General features: G+C 43.1%; 1 protein-coding gene across 1 annotated transcript in view; it reads right to left on the minus strand.

Annotated features, from left to right (window-relative positions):
• The window catches only part of Pamr1 (peptidase domain containing associated with muscle regeneration 1), a 74,596-nt gene that overhangs the window by 22,507 nt on the left and 35,039 nt on the right, over positions 1 to 17,050 (minus strand). Inside the window, exons 4-6 of the mRNA XM_013019579.1 lie at positions 11,105 to 11,219; positions 9,644 to 9,861; positions 6,779 to 6,886 (exon numbers count right to left, since the gene is read on the minus strand). Of these exons, the coding sequence (XP_012875033.1) occupies positions 6,779 to 6,886; positions 9,644 to 9,861; positions 11,105 to 11,219 (441 nt within the window). The remainder of the gene's footprint in view (positions 1 to 6,778; positions 6,887 to 9,643; positions 9,862 to 11,104; positions 11,220 to 17,050) is intronic.

The raw sequence follows: 17,050 nt of genomic DNA on the forward strand, positions 1-17,050 counted from the left end.
GGAAGGAAGGAAGGGAGGAAGAAAGGAAGGAAGGAAGGAAGGAAGGAAGGAAGGAAGGAAGGAAGGAAGGAAGGAAGGAAGGAAGGAAGGAAGGAAAAGAAAAAAAAATACCTCACCCAAGAGATCTCATCTTCACATGAATCCCTCTGAGCCCACAAAACACTGTTTACCTGTCTGCAAAGGAATAGATAACTGCTACCCACTAGGGTTCGATCTCTTACATTTCCAGCAGCACCAGAACTAATACTTCCATTAGAACCACAACCTTCCTCAGTTTCTCATCTCTAATTCAGATGAGAAACGCGGTTGTCCCTTTGAAGCTAAAGTATAAAGTGTGCCTCTCATTCTGTTACCTTTCTTCCCAGTCCTTGGGACAGGCCAATGGGAAACATTTGTTGAGTCCAAATCCCAAATGAATCTAGATTCACCATTTTTTTTTTTACTTTAATTGGTGGAGACTGATTTGTTTTGTTCCAAGGCGCATCAGAACTCGCAGTGTGAACATTGTGCCCCAAGATTCAGCCTGTTTCATGGCCCTTCATTAGAATGCAAAGGAGAACCCGGGCTCTGTCAACTGGGCCAGAGGAACAAAGGCAACATGGAAATTGGAGCAGGCCATGAATCCCTCACTCTCCACTTTTTCAAAACAAGATTCTGACCATTTACTAGAGGACTTATTTTGTCGTTGTATTCTATACAAAGAAACAGGAAACTTCAGAGGAAAGAAGGGCCTTGTTTCTTACATGGTGGCCCGGGGAGTCTGGAGGTCGAGGAGGGTGTTGGCAAGAGGCTAGCTTGGCCTGGAGACAGAGGAGGGACCACTCCCCTTGCTAGCTTCTGAGGTCACTTACGAGCAGGAGGAAGGTAGTCTCCTTGGGAAATTATTTCAGGAAGGTGAGGCTGGGGGCATCCGCTCTTGAAAACTGGCTTGCGAAGAGGCTCTTACACCCTCTTGGCCACTAAGACTAAGCTAAACTTTTCTCATTGTTTCTCATTCTTTACCTCCTCTCCAAGGCTGTGCATGAACTCTGTCCTCAGAGAGATGGATTTCTTTCCAAAAGAAATCCATTTCCAGTTTGACCAAAAATAAGACGTGCCTTACTTTCGAAATGGTAGGTCCCAATTCTTATTTCAGTGACTGCTGTTCATAAGAAATAGTTCATTTCATAACATGGTAACATTCAATAATGACTTTTTCGTCACTGGCTTGCACAAGTTTACTTATTTATTTTATTTTATTTTATTTGTGTGCCTGTGCTGGGGCTTGAACTCAGGGCCTTATACTTACGTTGCTCAAGACTGGTGCCCTACCACTTGAGCCATACTTCCAATTCCATCGCTCACAAAAGTTTGAACCCATCTATCATTCAAAGGAACAGTTCAACATCTAGGAATTCATCCTACAAAAAATTCCCTTGCATGCAAATGGAAAATACACAAGGATTTTCATTGCAGCTGTGCTTCACAATTACAAAAAAGGAAGGAAGGAAGGAAGGAAGGAAGGAAGGAGGGAGGGAGGGAGGGAGGAAGGGAAAGAAGAAAGAAAGAAAGAAAGAAAGAAAGAAAGAAAGAAAGAAAGAAAGAAAGAAAGAAAGAAAGAAAGAAAAAAGAAAGTATCAAGTGCATCTTAAAGAATTAATGATTGGGGCTGGGAAGTTGGCTCAGTGGTAGAGCGCTTGCCTTGCATGCTTGAGGCCCTGGGTTCGATTCCTCAGCACCACATAAGCAAAAAGGAAAAAGCCGGAAGTGGCGCTGTGGCTCAAGTGGTAGAGCGTTAGCCTTGAGCTGAAGAGCTGAGGGACAGCGCTCAGGCCCAGAGTTCAGGCCCCACAACCGGACCCAAAAAAAAAAAAAAGAATTAATGATTGTACATTCATCCATAGACTGGAATGCACAGAAATCCTTTTTATTTTTTTTAAATGAAGCAAACCAACCAGGACTCATCTATGTTGTGGGAAAAGACAATAACTTGAGCATCTGTATGCATATTTGAATCCACTTTTGTTTGAAACAGAATTTCTGGATCTCACCACAACTGACAGTTGAACAATATAACTGTTGTGATGTCAACCTACGCAATGTTCAGAAGCATCCTCAATCTCTGACCCCCTAGATGCCCAGCCTCACCTCTACAATCATAGCCAGCCTATATTCAGACATTGCCAGATGTCACCCTTCGTTGAGAATCACTGGTCTAAAAGACTAACATGTAGCCACTACTTTAGGTCTGAACACCATAGTCTGAAAGGATATACCCCAAGTTTTCTAACAATAGTTCCACTGGGAACCAGGAGAAAAGTGGTATAAGTGATATTCTCTCTTAGTTGCTTGATTTTAATTTACAAGTGTATATTTCTTCTGCAATTAAGTAGGAAACCTATCCTTCTTCCACTCCCATTCTCACACATGTGTGTTTATAAAAGAAGTATAGAAGAGCTTCTATCCAAGACTCTCTTAGCCTAGAGAGCCTTACCTGGGAAGGAAAGACCTTTGGGAGAACTCTGTGATAATCAGAGCTCATCAACTACCTGGAACTATATCCAAGACAACCTGAACTACATGGACAACATGTGGATCTGACTCCTTCTCCCCACTCCCCCCAGTTTTAAAATCAGTAGGGACCAGAGTCTTGTATTCTCTGCTTCAAGTCATTCATTTGAAAAAAGGAGTATCATAGCTAGCACCGGTGACTCATGCCTATAATCCTAGCTACTCAGGAGGTTGAGATCTGAGGATGGAAGTTTGAAGCCAGCCCAGGCAGTATTAACCACCAAAAAGCAGAAGTAGAAACATGGCTCAAGTGGTAGATCACCAACCTTGAGTGAGATAGCTAAGAAAGAGCATATTGGCCCTGAGTTTAAATTCTAGCACAGATGGGGGCTGGGGGGTGGGGAGGATGGGATGGGAAGGGGAAACAAAGGAGGAGGCTACAATGCTTGGTAAGAAATGTACACATTATCCTGCCCATGCAATTGTAACCCCTCTGTACAGTATGTTCACAAATAAAATAAAATTAAAAAAAAAAGAAATGTACTCATTACCTTGCTCATGTAATTGTAACCCCTCTGTACAGTATTTTCACAATAAAAAAAGAAAATAAAATAAATTCTAGCACAGAAACATTAGAACAGATCATCCATCAGATTTAGTGTTACAAAAATGGAAGGCCGAACTCTCATTAATATTGGATTCTGTGCTTTTAACTATTTTTAAAGTGCCTATTCTAATTTAGGTATTTCTGGGTGATCTCGGAATGCTTGCTTGGGTTTCTTCACAATTAAAAAAAAAATCTCTCCAGGGAAATTGTTCCAGTCCATTGATATCCTCATGAGGAAAGTAGCTAATCTATTTTCCCTCTTTTTTTAATTCTTCTTGACAGATTGCTTGTGGGGGGGGAGGGGACCAGCTAAGAGTTGTTCAGAAATTACAAGGTAAACTGCCACAGCTAGTTTTTGTGATGCATCCCCCACTGAGTTAGATCTCCTGCCAATTTTCCTAGTGGGGAAAAGAAACCTGAATCTCATAGACAATAATAAGCATTCAGCCACCCTCCCCCTACCCAATGCTAGCAAATGACACATAAGTTATCCAGGAATGTGGGGGGGGTTATATTTTGAAAACTGGCAAAGAAAAATTATTTTGCCCATTTACGCTTGAAGGTCCTATGCTGTTGTTGCTATTTTTTGTTTGCTTGTTGATTTTTTTGCAGTACTAGGGACTAAAAAGTCTACCATGGAACTACGTACATCCCAAGTTTATGTTTGTGTTTTAAAGTGATTGGAGATACTTTGTGAACCAAGCTATGGATCAATGCAAAATGCCTTTTCTTGTCTGTGCTGGTTCTAGGGCTTGAACTTGGAACCCTGCACTCTTGCTTTGCTTTTTTGCTCAAGGCTGGCACTCTACCACTTGAGCCTGACCACCACCATCACCCTCACCCCCACCCTACCCCACCCCACCCCACCCCCGCCACTTCCAGCTTTTTTCTGGTTAAAGCCTCTTGGATTTATCTTCCCAGTATGGCTTTGAACCACAGTTCTCAGATCTCAGCCTCTTGAGTAGCTAGGATTACAAGTATGAGCCATCAGTGTCTAGCTAAAATGCCTTATTTCACATTTTTTCTCATTTTTCTTAGTAGGATATTTTTGCTGAAAAGCTCACTTTTACTCACAAACTACCTGTACATATTGTAGTTCTGGATAATTCTGAACAATTTATTTTTCTCTCCTAATCTGAAAGTTTCTGAAAGGCATAAGGGCCTGTGTAGTGATGTTTTAATTCTTTCCAATTTTATTTTTGTTGATCAAAGCCCTACTATTATGCAGTTAGCTCATCAAGAACTAAACCTTCCCTTGTGTTGTTTGCTGTCCAAATCTAAAGGGGCAAGCTCTGTATTTGCTCTTGTCTAGAATCACCAATTTACAAATTCTTGAAACAAAGAGGAAGCCACATTTGTGCAGTCTGCCTTATACTCCAAACAGCAGACTCAAATGAGGAAGGGACCATAAAGCATCATCTTTCTGTGTCTCTCAGTCACACATGAGGAATCTGTGCCAAGCCAGAGAGATCTTTCCTCTCTGTTTCTGGGCCTGCTACAAGAGTCTGTATCTGTTATTCTGTCTGGAACTGCTGATGGAAATGCATCACCCACCTGCACAGAAAGCTGAGGTTCCTGGATTCATGACACCTTCCTCCCCCAGGGCAGCCTTGGCTGATGATTAAAGTTCCCTAGGAATAGAACTGACTGTCCAGCTCTTATGCCTAATTGACATGAAAGCTCTCATGACTTCTGAATAATGGAACTGGGATTTTTTTTTGCCTCCTGGTATGACACCTTTACCTAGCATCTTTCTCTTCCTAGGGCAGTTATCCTTACTCCCAAAGTCCTTTCTCTGGAAGCATGTCTTAGACCATGACCTTTGAACACATCCCCATCTCAGGCTCTGCTTTGGGGAACCCTGCCTGATACATTATCTCTCCCTAAAACCCTTCCCCCAAATGTTGATTCTTCTTGTTCTTCTTCACATCTCATTCCAGGTGGACAGTGGTAATCAGGGACTATTTTCAGTCTCAAAGTAGGACACCTGTCATGCATGGGAGGGGGTTGTGGTCATTAGCCTGAAGAAATTATTTCTGGCCATGGTGTTGAAGTTCCTCTTTGCTAGCAGCACAGTCCTCTGCAATGCACAGCTGAGCTGGACAATTGTAGGGTCACCATACGCGGTGGTTAGCACGTCCTTGGACAAAGGATGTACTCTGTCAGATGCATGTCTCAACTCAACAGGTTCCAGCTTCTCTCTTCTACGGCAAAGGCATGAATCTAACATCAAGAGGATTATGTGCTGCCTTTTCAAGAACACAACTTAGAAACTCCTGCAAGTTTTGAAATGAGTCATTTGTTTGAGTTATTTCTTGGTTTCTGCTTTTTGGATGACCCCAGGTTACTGAAGACTATAATTGATCTGTTTCTTTTTTTCTTTTCTTTCTTTTTTTTCTTTGTACTGGAGATTGAAATCAGAGCCTCAGTCTGTCATTTGAGCCATGCTCCTCCAGTCCTTTTGCTTTTAGCTTGGTGAGTTGTTTCCCCCTCCCATGTTTTTTTCATACTTTTGCTCTAGCTGGTCTTGAACCATGATCCTCCTACATCTTCTTACCAAGAAACTAGAATTACAAGTGTAATCCAGTTGCTGCACCCAACTACTGCTCTGCGTTTAACTATGTCAAGAACTAGAGAACTGGGTGACTCCATGCGCCTATCAAGAAAATGGGTTAGCTAAATGTAATGACACATGCTAGCAATCCCAGCCCTCAGGAGGCTAAGGGAGTAAGATTCTGAGTTCAAGGCTAGCCTTTGCTACATAGTGAGAGCCTGTATCAAAACAATAACAGAAAAAGATATGACCCAGATGCTGAGTGTCTTTTGATCTGTAGTAAAGCATGAGAAAAAAAGGAGATAAGGCTCAAGTAAGAGGCTAGAGGAAAGATTTGAATGGTTACAAAACCAGGACTGCCGTAGAGACAGAGAGCTGTAGCACTGCACAGCTTAGAGAACGTTCTTTTACAACTCCTCTCCTGTCCCACCTCCACATCCTACTTTGTTCCAGGTGTGCTTAGGAAGTACTGAAGAAGTCTGGAGCTTGTTTCACCCATGCAAAGTAAGTTCCTTCAGAAAAAGACAAAGCAAGATATCCTCATTTCCTGCCTTGTCAATATGCTGAAGTCCTTCAATCAAGGTTGGTGGGTGGGTTTGCTTGTCACCCACCTGATTTCATCTCATATTTGCAGGATGGTCATGCCATTTGTCATCTAGTTCAGGATGCTCTGAGCATGAAAGAAGATGCCCTGAATAATTATGTCCAGAGAAAATGCATAACCCAACCTGTCATTGGGAAAGTGAAACTTAGGGTCACCCTACACATTTACCATGCTCAATACAGGGCTTCTGACGGTATAGTCACTTGTTAGAGTCCAAGAATGGTACCACAGGGCAACTCTAGCATCCAGATCTTAGGATGGACAGGGATTTTATGGTGGAAGCTCTCTACTATTGACTTTCTCCTAGTATTCTTGAACCCTAGATATTCTTTGACTGCATCTTTTTGAGAGTCATTTCTCATGGGAGGGCTGGAAATGGGAATGGCAAACACAGGTAGTTGAGGACAAGCTCACTCAGCCCTTCTAAGAGCACTCAAGGTGTGCCAAGATACCAAGAACCAGCAGCCTGCAAGCTGCCCCAGGACACCTCCCTTCCCCCCTTTGCCCCAATGAGCATACTCACCACTCTCACAGTGTTGTCCAGTGTAGCCAGCTAGACAGGCACACTTATAAGACCCGGTAGCATCAAGGAGGCACGTGCCATCATGGAAACAGGGGGAGGAGGAGCATGCTGGAAGAGAAGGTACCCCTCAGCATCACTAGCATGCTCCAAGCCAGGAGTCCCAACCAAAGTCTGTACTTCACTTCTTCCCCCCTTGTATTCCTTTTACTGAATTTGTGGTAGCTATTACTGGAGAATCTGAGAACTACACTCCTTAAATATCCAATGTTACTGATACTAATTGAGTATTTCTGAAGCTCCCAAAAGTTATGCTGGAGGGTATCTCCAATCTGAGAAGCAAAAGGTAAATGTGATAGAGGCATTGCACTGATTAAAAACAGCATCGTGTTGTGTGTCTCCTACAGGGGCTTTGGAAGCATCCTTGAATAGCTTTAGAGCACCATTTTTTGTTGTTTTCAGGAAAGCTCAGCACCCTGGTACTGAGAGACAGCCTCTAGAAGATGATCTTTGTGACATCATTAAGGGGATATTCAAGAATTTCCAAACAATGCTGGGCACTGGTGGCTCACATCTGTAATTCTAGTTTCTCAGGAGGCTGAGAACTGAGGTTTGTGGTTCAAAGGTGGCCTAGGCAGGAAAAGTCTGTGAGAGTCTTACCTCCAATTAACCACCAAAAAAGCTGAATGTGAAGCTGTTGGTTCAAATGGTAGAGCATTAGCCTTGAGCAAAAAAAGCCCAGGGACAATGCCCAGGCCCTGGTTCAATCCCCAGGACCAGTCTACACACACACACACACACACACACACACACACACACACACACACACACACACACGAATCCCCAAATATCTTTTCTGCAAATGTTAGCCCTTGTGATGTTTCTGTGTATTTAACTAAATAAATATGGGTTGGCTGACTTAATGCCCAGATATAATGGTAATAAACCAGATTTCTTCCCTGTAGAAGCTTTCAGTTTAACGCTCTACTATGTACTGTCAAACTGCAAGAATGCACTGAATATTTGGTCTTTTCTATTGGACCTCAGGACCTGCAGTTGACAGACAAAGCATCTTAGGGATCGTTTTTCAAGTCCACTGGGAAACACGGCTGTGTGTTACCCACCATTCCTACATTCATGGATGCCAGTACAAAAATAAATACCTTGGCTCAGTTCAACAAGTCCATATTGTTCTATGGAAGGTTCTGATGTGATTCAAAGATAAACAGGACATTCTAGTTACTGGATCAAAGCCATGCAAAACAGAAGTATGCAACATTTCTAACCCAAAGCATCATGAAATATTTGTCTTATGAAAAGAGAAGAAATGGCTTTAAAAAATACCCATCAGGTGCTGGTGGCTCATGCCTATAATCCTAGCTACTCAGGAGGCTAAGCTTTTTGGATTGAAGCTCAAAGCCAGTCCAGGCCATGGGGTACAATGTGGGATGAGGCCAGTTACACAGCTGTCAGGAAGAGCCACCATTTAGTGTCTGGGTCCCATCCTCAGGGAGGGGACTTAGAGTGAAGGGGGTTTTGAAGGAATTCTGTTCTCTAGCTATCACTGAGATGTACATCAGACCATCCTAAGGAGCATTCATCATCACAGTGCCATTGAACATTAGTTTTTATTATTCAGTATTTTTTTAAACTGACCTTCCAGCTAGAGCTTATTTTATATGTGAACCTCATAATACTGAGAGCTTGGGGGATTTCTTAGAACTGAGTCAAATCTTACCTCCAAAAGGCCAATAAAGAGTTAAAAGTCAAGCAGGGAGTCACTCATTAAGTGAATGACATTGGGAATTTATATCTGGATCGGATGGCTGTGGAGTGCTTACTGTGTGCTACTCTGTGCTGGCCACTACATTCATCTTGTTTTCCAGGGTGTCCTTAAACAACCACATCTCTCATAACTTAGGAAAACTGAAACCTAAAGAGGCTGAAGACTATTCCCGGGAGCCATACTGCTTGATCTGCCAAGGATCCAAAGCCAATATTCTCTTCCCCCCATTTCATTCTTTTTAAATTATAATTTTATTATCTTTATGTAGTTATACAAAGGGATTTCAATTCAACATGTCCGTGTATGAGTACAATGCACCCTTTTTATTATTCTCCTCTATCTTTCCCAACCCCACTAATCCCCTCGATTTTCCTAGTTCCATTTTTACATATATACATTGAGCTGTATGGCTGGCTGCATTCTCTTCGACGTCCTCTATTCATTAGCCTCCTCCCCTCCTCTTAGCCCTCCTCTCTAACACTTCATGTACCAGCTTCTCAGTGTTCATTTTATTAGGCTGTAAGTTTGTTGTTCAAAGGACTTACACCATTGGAATCCTCTCCTGCGTACACTATATTTCAATTAATCTGTATGTACATATGCATCTGACCCTGTTGATGTCTTTGTATGTATTTATAAATTAGATCTAGCTTCCAATATGAGAGAACACATGCATTCATACTTCACTCAACATAATTTCTTCTAGGTTCCTCCATTTCTTTGCAAATGATGCACTATCATCCTTCCTGACCAAACCCAAAGCCCCTTCCTGTGTGTTGTTCTATCACCAAACTGCTTGTATACAAACCTCTGCCTCCATCTGTATAGCTATGTGACCTTGCCCACTGGGCCTAGCCTCTCTGCGTTCCAGATGTCCCTGTGTAGAAAGAGGTGATCACTTCTAGCTGTGGTTGTGGGGAAGCTTTTCTTAAAAAGTGCCTTGCCATCCGTCGCTTTTACTTGCAGATTGCTTCCGAGAACCCAGCAGGCATGGTTTTAATTAGGCTGAGCTGGGACAAAGGCAGTTATATAGGAAAGAGATTTTACGAACAAGCTGCTATATTTGTCTCTGAGGCCTTTACCTGTGATCTCTTCAAAGACAGCGTGGAAACCATCAAAATTCTTGGAGCCATCAGAGTGGAAGAGGACGTGGAGGGAGGAGCCGGTGCTCCTGATGGGGGCTGGCCTCTCGTTGCCACAGAAACGCTTGATTATCGGGCTGTCCCTGTGGTCCCCATCTCGGATCTCCACATAGTCATACTGGCACATGTAGTCAAACTCCAGGCTCAACATGCTAAACCTGCCAGGGGAAGGAGAGATAGAACTAGATACTAGACCTTTGGCCATCCCAAAAGCCCATCATAGAAATGAACTGTGATTCAGAAGACAGGTAATTAAGAGACACTGAAAACTAAGGTAATTCTCGAGAGAGCTAAGTGTATGGATAAATGACACCCAGACATAAGTATAAAAAAGACCAAGTGGGATTAGTTTCCAACACAATGTAGTCAAGGAAGAGAAGGTCTGATGTCTGAGAAGAGATTTAAATAGTGCAACAGAAGCAGAGGCAATCGCAGGTCATGGGTAAGCATGGTCCAGGCATGGCGGGGGGGGATCTGTAATTGCAAAGGTCCTGAGGCAGTAATGGGCTTGTTATGGTTGAGGAACTGAAAGGAAGTTAAGGATCTTGCAAAGCTGAGGGTGAAAAGGAGAGCAGTGTGAACTGAGGTCAGTTGTGTGGAACTGAAGTTAGATCCCACCGGGAGGGAACTTCCTATCTTACTGCAAGTCAAATAGGAAGGCACTGGAGAGCCTCAGCATGAGGAATATGACTCTGGGAAGGATCATTCTAGTAGCTCTGAAGGGAGAAAACTGTAAAGCTAGTAAGAGGAGAAGCAGGGAAGCCAGTCAGGAGCCAGAAGAAATGATGACAGTCTGAGGGAGATTCATGGCCGTGAGGACAAAGGCAGAGGCTAGCCTTAAGACTATTTTAGCAACTGCCTTATTACCCCTCATAAACAGTCTGTGGTTCTGCCCTTGGTCCTTGAGCCAGACTTTCTCCAAGAAAGCCCATTCCTGAGCCTTACTTTCAGCCTCAGACCTACGTGGGGTGGGGACAGCAGTTTCTAAGTCTGATTTTGATGAGGAGCGTTGAGCAGAGGACCTGTTCTGCTAGATCCTTCTGAGTTAGGTTACTGTGTTGCCGCTTCTTAGATACCAGAGAGACATCCAAGAGTCCAGATAGCATGTGGTGACCTTAGGGTACATGGATCTACCCAGAAAATGCTTGTGCCCACTGGTGGATCAGAAACTTCAAGCACCTCCATTCTTGGAAAAGGACAATGTCCCTAGAAATCCTAGGGGTTAATGGAACCACACTATTCCTCAGAAGAGGAAAAAAGAGCAGTGTTTTCCAGGAGAGGAAAAACACACCAGAGGGAGGAACTGAGTGTTTGTGATTCACCTTGGCTCATCCGGAACCAGGACCACCGCCCTTCCCAACTCATCATGGAAGTCCTTATAACCTGACCCCAGTCCCTTACCTTAGTTGGATGATAAAGCCAGGCTTGGCATGAATGGTCCATTCACAATGAGCATTTAAGGGGTAGCTCTCCAACATAATCTGACCCTTGGAAGCTCGAAGCACCTGGCCACATCCTGTGAAGAGAAGAAAGATGGGACCTGGAGAAGCAGGATCAACACAAAAGACACACAAGAGAAAAGATCCTTGGAACTCATACCATGTCCCTGGGAACACAACAAAGGAGGAAAAGGAGAAGGAAATGTATCTTTCTCAAGCACCTGGCAAGGTGCTAGGTAATTTGCATAAATGCATTCATTTCCGTCACCCAATAGCTTGGGAAGGGGTGGTATGTATCATCCCTGTTTTCCTTCTGGGAAAAACAGGAAATCAAAGACATGACTAAATAACTTGTGTAGTCCCAGGGAGGCAGAATAGTTTCAAACCTAAGAAATCTGTCACCCAATCTCTCCAAGACCCCACAGACAGCCTCCATTTTAAAAAGCTCTGAAAACAGACTCCCCTTATAGGACTCTTCTCTCCTCTCATCTACTTAGAAAATGCACTCATCTTTTCTGTGACCCATGATATATTTGTTCTGTGACCCATCATATAACAAATCCCTCTTTTTTATTTTTTTCTTTTCTTTCCTTCCTTCCTTGCTTCCTTTCTTTCTTTCTTTCTTTTTTCAGTTGGTCGTGGGGCTTGAACTCTGGGCCTGGGTACTGTCCTCAGCTCTTCAACTCAAGGCTAGAGCTCTTCCACTTGAGCCACAGCACCACTTCCTGTTTTCTGGTGGTTTATTGGAGATAAGAGTCTCACAGATTTTGATGCTTTGAACCATGATCCTCAGATCTCAGCCTCCTAAGTAGCTAGGATTACAGGCATGAGCCACTGGCACCCAGCAACAAATCCCCCTTTAACACATGACACTAGAAGGGAGAAAGAAATGCTCTCCCACTAACTACACTGGCTGGATAGTTTTCAGACTTTTTCTTTTTTTTATTGTTAAAATACCATACAGAGGGGTTACAATTACATGGGCAAGATAATGAGTACATTTCTTATCATGCATTGTTGCCTCTTCCTTTGTTTCCCCTTCCCATCCCTTCCCAACTCCCCTCCTCCCCCCATCTCCCCTTCCCTCCCCTGCCAAAGTTGTAAAGTTCGTTTTTTGACAGTTTGTACATCTCGTTGTTGCAATGGGTCCACCTGTATCCCTATTTAAACAATTAGTTTTTTTCCTTCCCCTCCACAAATTATACCAACATCAAATACAGTGAAAGCAGGGGTTATACCGTGGGGGAGGGACATACAAAGCAAGAAAGAAATCATCTTATAAATATGTTAGAAACAATTGCATGAAAGCAAAAATATTTGCTCTTTGTGGTCAAATTCTTTAAAGACCTCTATTGAAAAATAATTGTGGAAAACTTGGATCACAGAGATTCTAAGCCCTCCATCCTCACTCTCTCTTCAGATTCTTTTGAGTTATAGCCAAAGGAATTCCTAAGCTTTAAAAAACCACTACAGAGGGGCTGGGAAGGTACCTTGCATGCATGAGGCCCTGGGTTCGATTCCTCAGCACCACATAAACAGAAAAAAAAAACAGAAGTGGCACTGGGGCTCAAGTGGGGGCTCAAGTGGTAGAGTGCTAGCCTTGAGCTGAAGAGCTGAGGGACAGCGCCTAGGCCCAGAGTTCAGGCCCCATGACTGACAAAAAGTAAAGAAAAGAAAAAAACATACTAGAGAAAGCTGGTGACTTAGATTGTATTTTCTAGAGTCAAGAGACACTCTATGGGCACTCTATATTTACCTAGGTGAGAATGTGAGGAAAATATCTCAATTATAGAGAAAAAGCTATTAGGATCATGTAAATAAATAGTATTCACCTCCTGGGTAGGCACATATTACCTACTCCTATTTTTTGTTGAAAAATTTTGTTGGGTTGGGGTTGGTGGCACATCAACCAAGGATACAGGAAGATCATGGGCTTCAGGCCAGCTTGGATAATAGAGTAAACTTCTGTCTTAAAAAAAAGTTTTGCCAGTCACTGGTGGCTAATGCCTGTAATCCTAGCTACTCAGGAGGCTGAGATCTGAGGATGGCCTTTTAAAGCCAGCCCGGGTAGAAATGTCCCCATGAGATTCATCTCCAATTAACCACTCAAAAACTGGAAGTGACACTGTGGCTCAAAGTAGTAGAGTGCTAGGCCTTGAGCAAAGAACTCAGGGACAAATGAGGGAAACTAGCCTGTGTTTCTTTGGGTCTGGCTTGCTCTGCTTAATATAACTTTTTCCAAGCTTTCTATTTCCTTACAAATGGGGCAATGTCATCTTTTCTGATGGAAGCATAGAATTCCATTGTGTATAAATACTACATTTTTTGATCCATTCATCTACTGAAGAGCATCTGAGTTGGTTCCATATCTTAGCTATGGAAAATAATGCTGTAATGAACATGGTTGTGCTGGTAGGTTTAGTGTGGTCTTGATTGCAGTCAATTAGATAAATGCTCAGAAGTGGGATTGCTGGGTCATAGAGGACCTCTATGCTTAGTCTTTTGAGGAGCCTCCATACTGTTTTTCAGAGTGGTTGAACATTCCACCAACAGTGTAGTAGCATTCCCTTTTGGCCATATCCCCACCAACATCTGTTATTTTTAGTTTTCTTGATAATGGCCATTGTAACCAGGGTGAGGTGGAATCTCAATGTTGTCAGTAATAACCAGAATATGTCTATGATATCCTTAGCAGAGGATCACAATAGCTCAATATCTAGGTGCATATGATCTTATAAAATTTACTCCAAGAACCAGGTGCTGGTGGCTCACGCCTATAATCCTAGCTACTCAGGAGGCTGAGATCTGGGGATCACGGTTCAAAGCCAGCCTGGGCAGAAAAAGTCTGTGAGACTCTTATCTCCAGTAAACCACTCAGAAAACCAGAAGTGGTGCTATGGCTCAAGTGGTAGGGTGTTAGCCTTGAGCTGAAGAACTGAGGGACAGCACTCAGGCCCAGAGTTCAAGTCCCCCAAAAAAATTAACTCCAAGAAATGGAAAAGAGGTTTTTATAATGTGCTGTTTGCAGTTATTTTTTCTCTTTCTATTTTTCCCATTTGGCATATGCCCTGTTGTCACTGTTTTTTTTTATTTCTGTACCCTTGTCTTGTATATAAGTTTATCTGATTTGCAGAAGAGAGGGGGAATCACAGAAATGGCTGGACAAAGGATGAACCAATGCAACAGTGATACTCACTAGACACTATGTTGGAAATGAACTATACAACTTCAGGGGAAGGGGAGTTGGGGGGGAAGTGGGAGAAAATGAGAAAGAAGGTAACACTGTTCAAAAAGAATTTTACTCTTAAAAAAAAGGAATTATACTCCTTACCTTTATATAACTGTAACCCCTCTGTATGTCACCTTTACAATAAGAAAAAGAACAAGAAAAAAGAGCTCAGGGATAGCATCCAGGCCCTGAGTTCAAGTCCCACGACCGACAAAAAAAAATTATTTCTGGTCCAGAACATAACCATGCCCATTCATTTATATATCGATTGTTACTTTTGCTCCATATCAGCAGAGTCTCTTGTGATGAATCTCTAATGTCTTTTGTGAGAAGAGACACTAGGGCCTTTGGAAATAAAAAGATTTGCTCTCTACATACTTAAAGGAAAAATGTTTATCCTTTCAGCATTCTGCACAGAAATCAAGACCAACATCATAAACCTAGATATGCAGTTATATTTCAGAAGCCCTCTGAAAAGCATAAAATCCTCCCATAGCTAAAAAGAAAAATATTAATATCTATACACACTGCCCTCATGACAAGATGATGGTGGAAATATAGTCAGGAAAAGAGCTGACAAGCTGTGTGGCCCAAGGCTTAGAACTTTTTGTGCAAAACTACTGTTAGGTTGTGCAAAACAATCCTTTAGTGTGAGCTGAATTACTGCTATGCTGTTCCACACTCAAATAGCTTCACTGTTTCTCTCTCTCTCTCTCTCTCTCTCTCTCTGTCTCTCTCTTTCTCCTCTCTCTCTTTTCTGTTCTCTCTCTGCAGCTCTTGCCCAACATCCCTCCTTGTAAATCTACCATGCCCCTGGTCTCCTTTGTCTACCCTCGAAACCTAGTATTCTTTTTTTCCACATAGTGGTTAACCCTGTGTTTATTTATTCGCCTTAACTAAATAAATGTCACAGTATTTCTTGATTCAACCTCCAGAGGCTGTCTCAGGTATGAGCATCTTCCCCATACATCACAGCCCTGCCCCCTGGCTACCCAGACAGACCCTCAGCCCAGTCTTGGTCCCAGCCACCTGCTTTGCTCTTTCTGCTCCATCCATGCCAGATGTCATTCTGGGCCCCACACTAGGCTTGAAATTTGTCTTACCCTTAACTTCAAAAGCTCATCTTCTTTCTTATCTCCATCCTTTAGGGATTCAGCTGTCATCATGAACATTTTTCTTACCCCTTTTTGGTAGAGCTGAGAATTTTCTAGCTTAAATACCTAGAGTGTTGCCTGGCATCTAATAGGTCTTCAATAAGTATTTGGTGAGTGGGTGAATGAATGATGGTAATATGATAAACCAGGCACTTTAGCTTAAAGGCTTGCAGAGTTTATTTCATTCCATCCTCATGCAAAATCTAGAGATATGTCATTTGTGTCCCTACTTTCGAGATGCAGAACACTGAGGAAGGAGGAAGGAGGTGACTTCCCCAAGCTCAGCTGCCTGGGTCAAAGGTTACAAAATCACTGTCCTCACTGCAACATCTAGGTTAAAAACTTCACAGAGCCAGGCACCACTGGTGGCTCATGCCTGTAATCCTAGCTACTCAGGAGGCTAAGATCTGAGGATCACGGTTCAAAGCCAGCCCGGGAAGGAAAGTCTGTAAGACTCTTATCTCCAATTAACCACCAGAAAACCAAAAGTGGCATTGTGGCTCAAGTGGTAGAGCACTCACCTTGAGCTGAAGAGCTCAGAAACAGCACCCAGAGCCAGAGTTCAAGCCCTATGACTGACAAAAAAAAACTAAACAAAATAATAAGAATAATAAACAAAAAAAAACCTCAGAGTCTCTTGAAATCTGGCTCTATCCTCACAGGCAGTCTTGGACAAGTTACTTCCCCTCCCAGAACCTCAGTTAACCTGACTGCATGATAAAGGAGGTGACATTGACTTCCACACCATTTGTGAGGCTTCAGACACAAGGTACCTGGAAAATACACAACAGAAAACTCAGTAAATGACTGCTGCCCTAGGGTGACAGTAGAATGAATGCCAGATCTGTTGAATCCCAGTTGCTGGCTCTTGGGTGCTATATTAAACGCTCCTAACGGCTCCTTGTTCCAGCCCTTCCTCCTCCATGATGAAGCTACAGAATCTGTCTTCTCCTTTCTGCGAGCGAGATATAAAATCTTCCCACATACCTCCTTCCCCTGGAAACACATATTCCTTCTTCCTGCACACCTCACACTTCATCGCCCACATCTGTGCATCTGCTACAGGGCTACGGAAGTGCTACTGTTGGGTGTGAGATTAAAAAAATAATAATAAAAAGAAGAAGAAGGCTTCCTGTGTAACCCCAGAGACTGGCAGAGACCAGCAGCCTCCCAGCCTTCAGCATCCCCCACAAGCCTCCTGCTGGCAACCCTAAGTTAGAACCAGCAGTCAGTGCTGCCAGCCTGCTTTGGGTTCTTTTCCTCCATATAGAAGCTGGAATCAGAATGCCGGGGTCGTGGGCTCCTCCTCCAATCTAAGAGGACCTGGAGTCCTTCCTGTTCCGGTCTCCTGAGAGTCCCACTCCAGCACTGGCCAAACAAGGTGAAGTCGTGGGCCACTGTCTCAGGCAGGCCACAGGCTAGTCTAAGGAAGGTGCCCGGATTCCAAAACCATGCAAGGTCTCCACTCTCAGTGCTATTTTTTCTCACTTCTGAAGGGAAGGGCAGCACAGCCCCAAGATAGGGT

This window comes from Dipodomys ordii, unplaced genomic scaffold (genome assembly GCF_000151885.1).
Source record: "Dipodomys ordii isolate 6190 unplaced genomic scaffold, Dord_2.0 Scaffold46, whole genome shotgun sequence".
NCBI lineage: Eukaryota > Metazoa > Chordata > Mammalia > Rodentia > Heteromyidae > Dipodomys > Dipodomys ordii.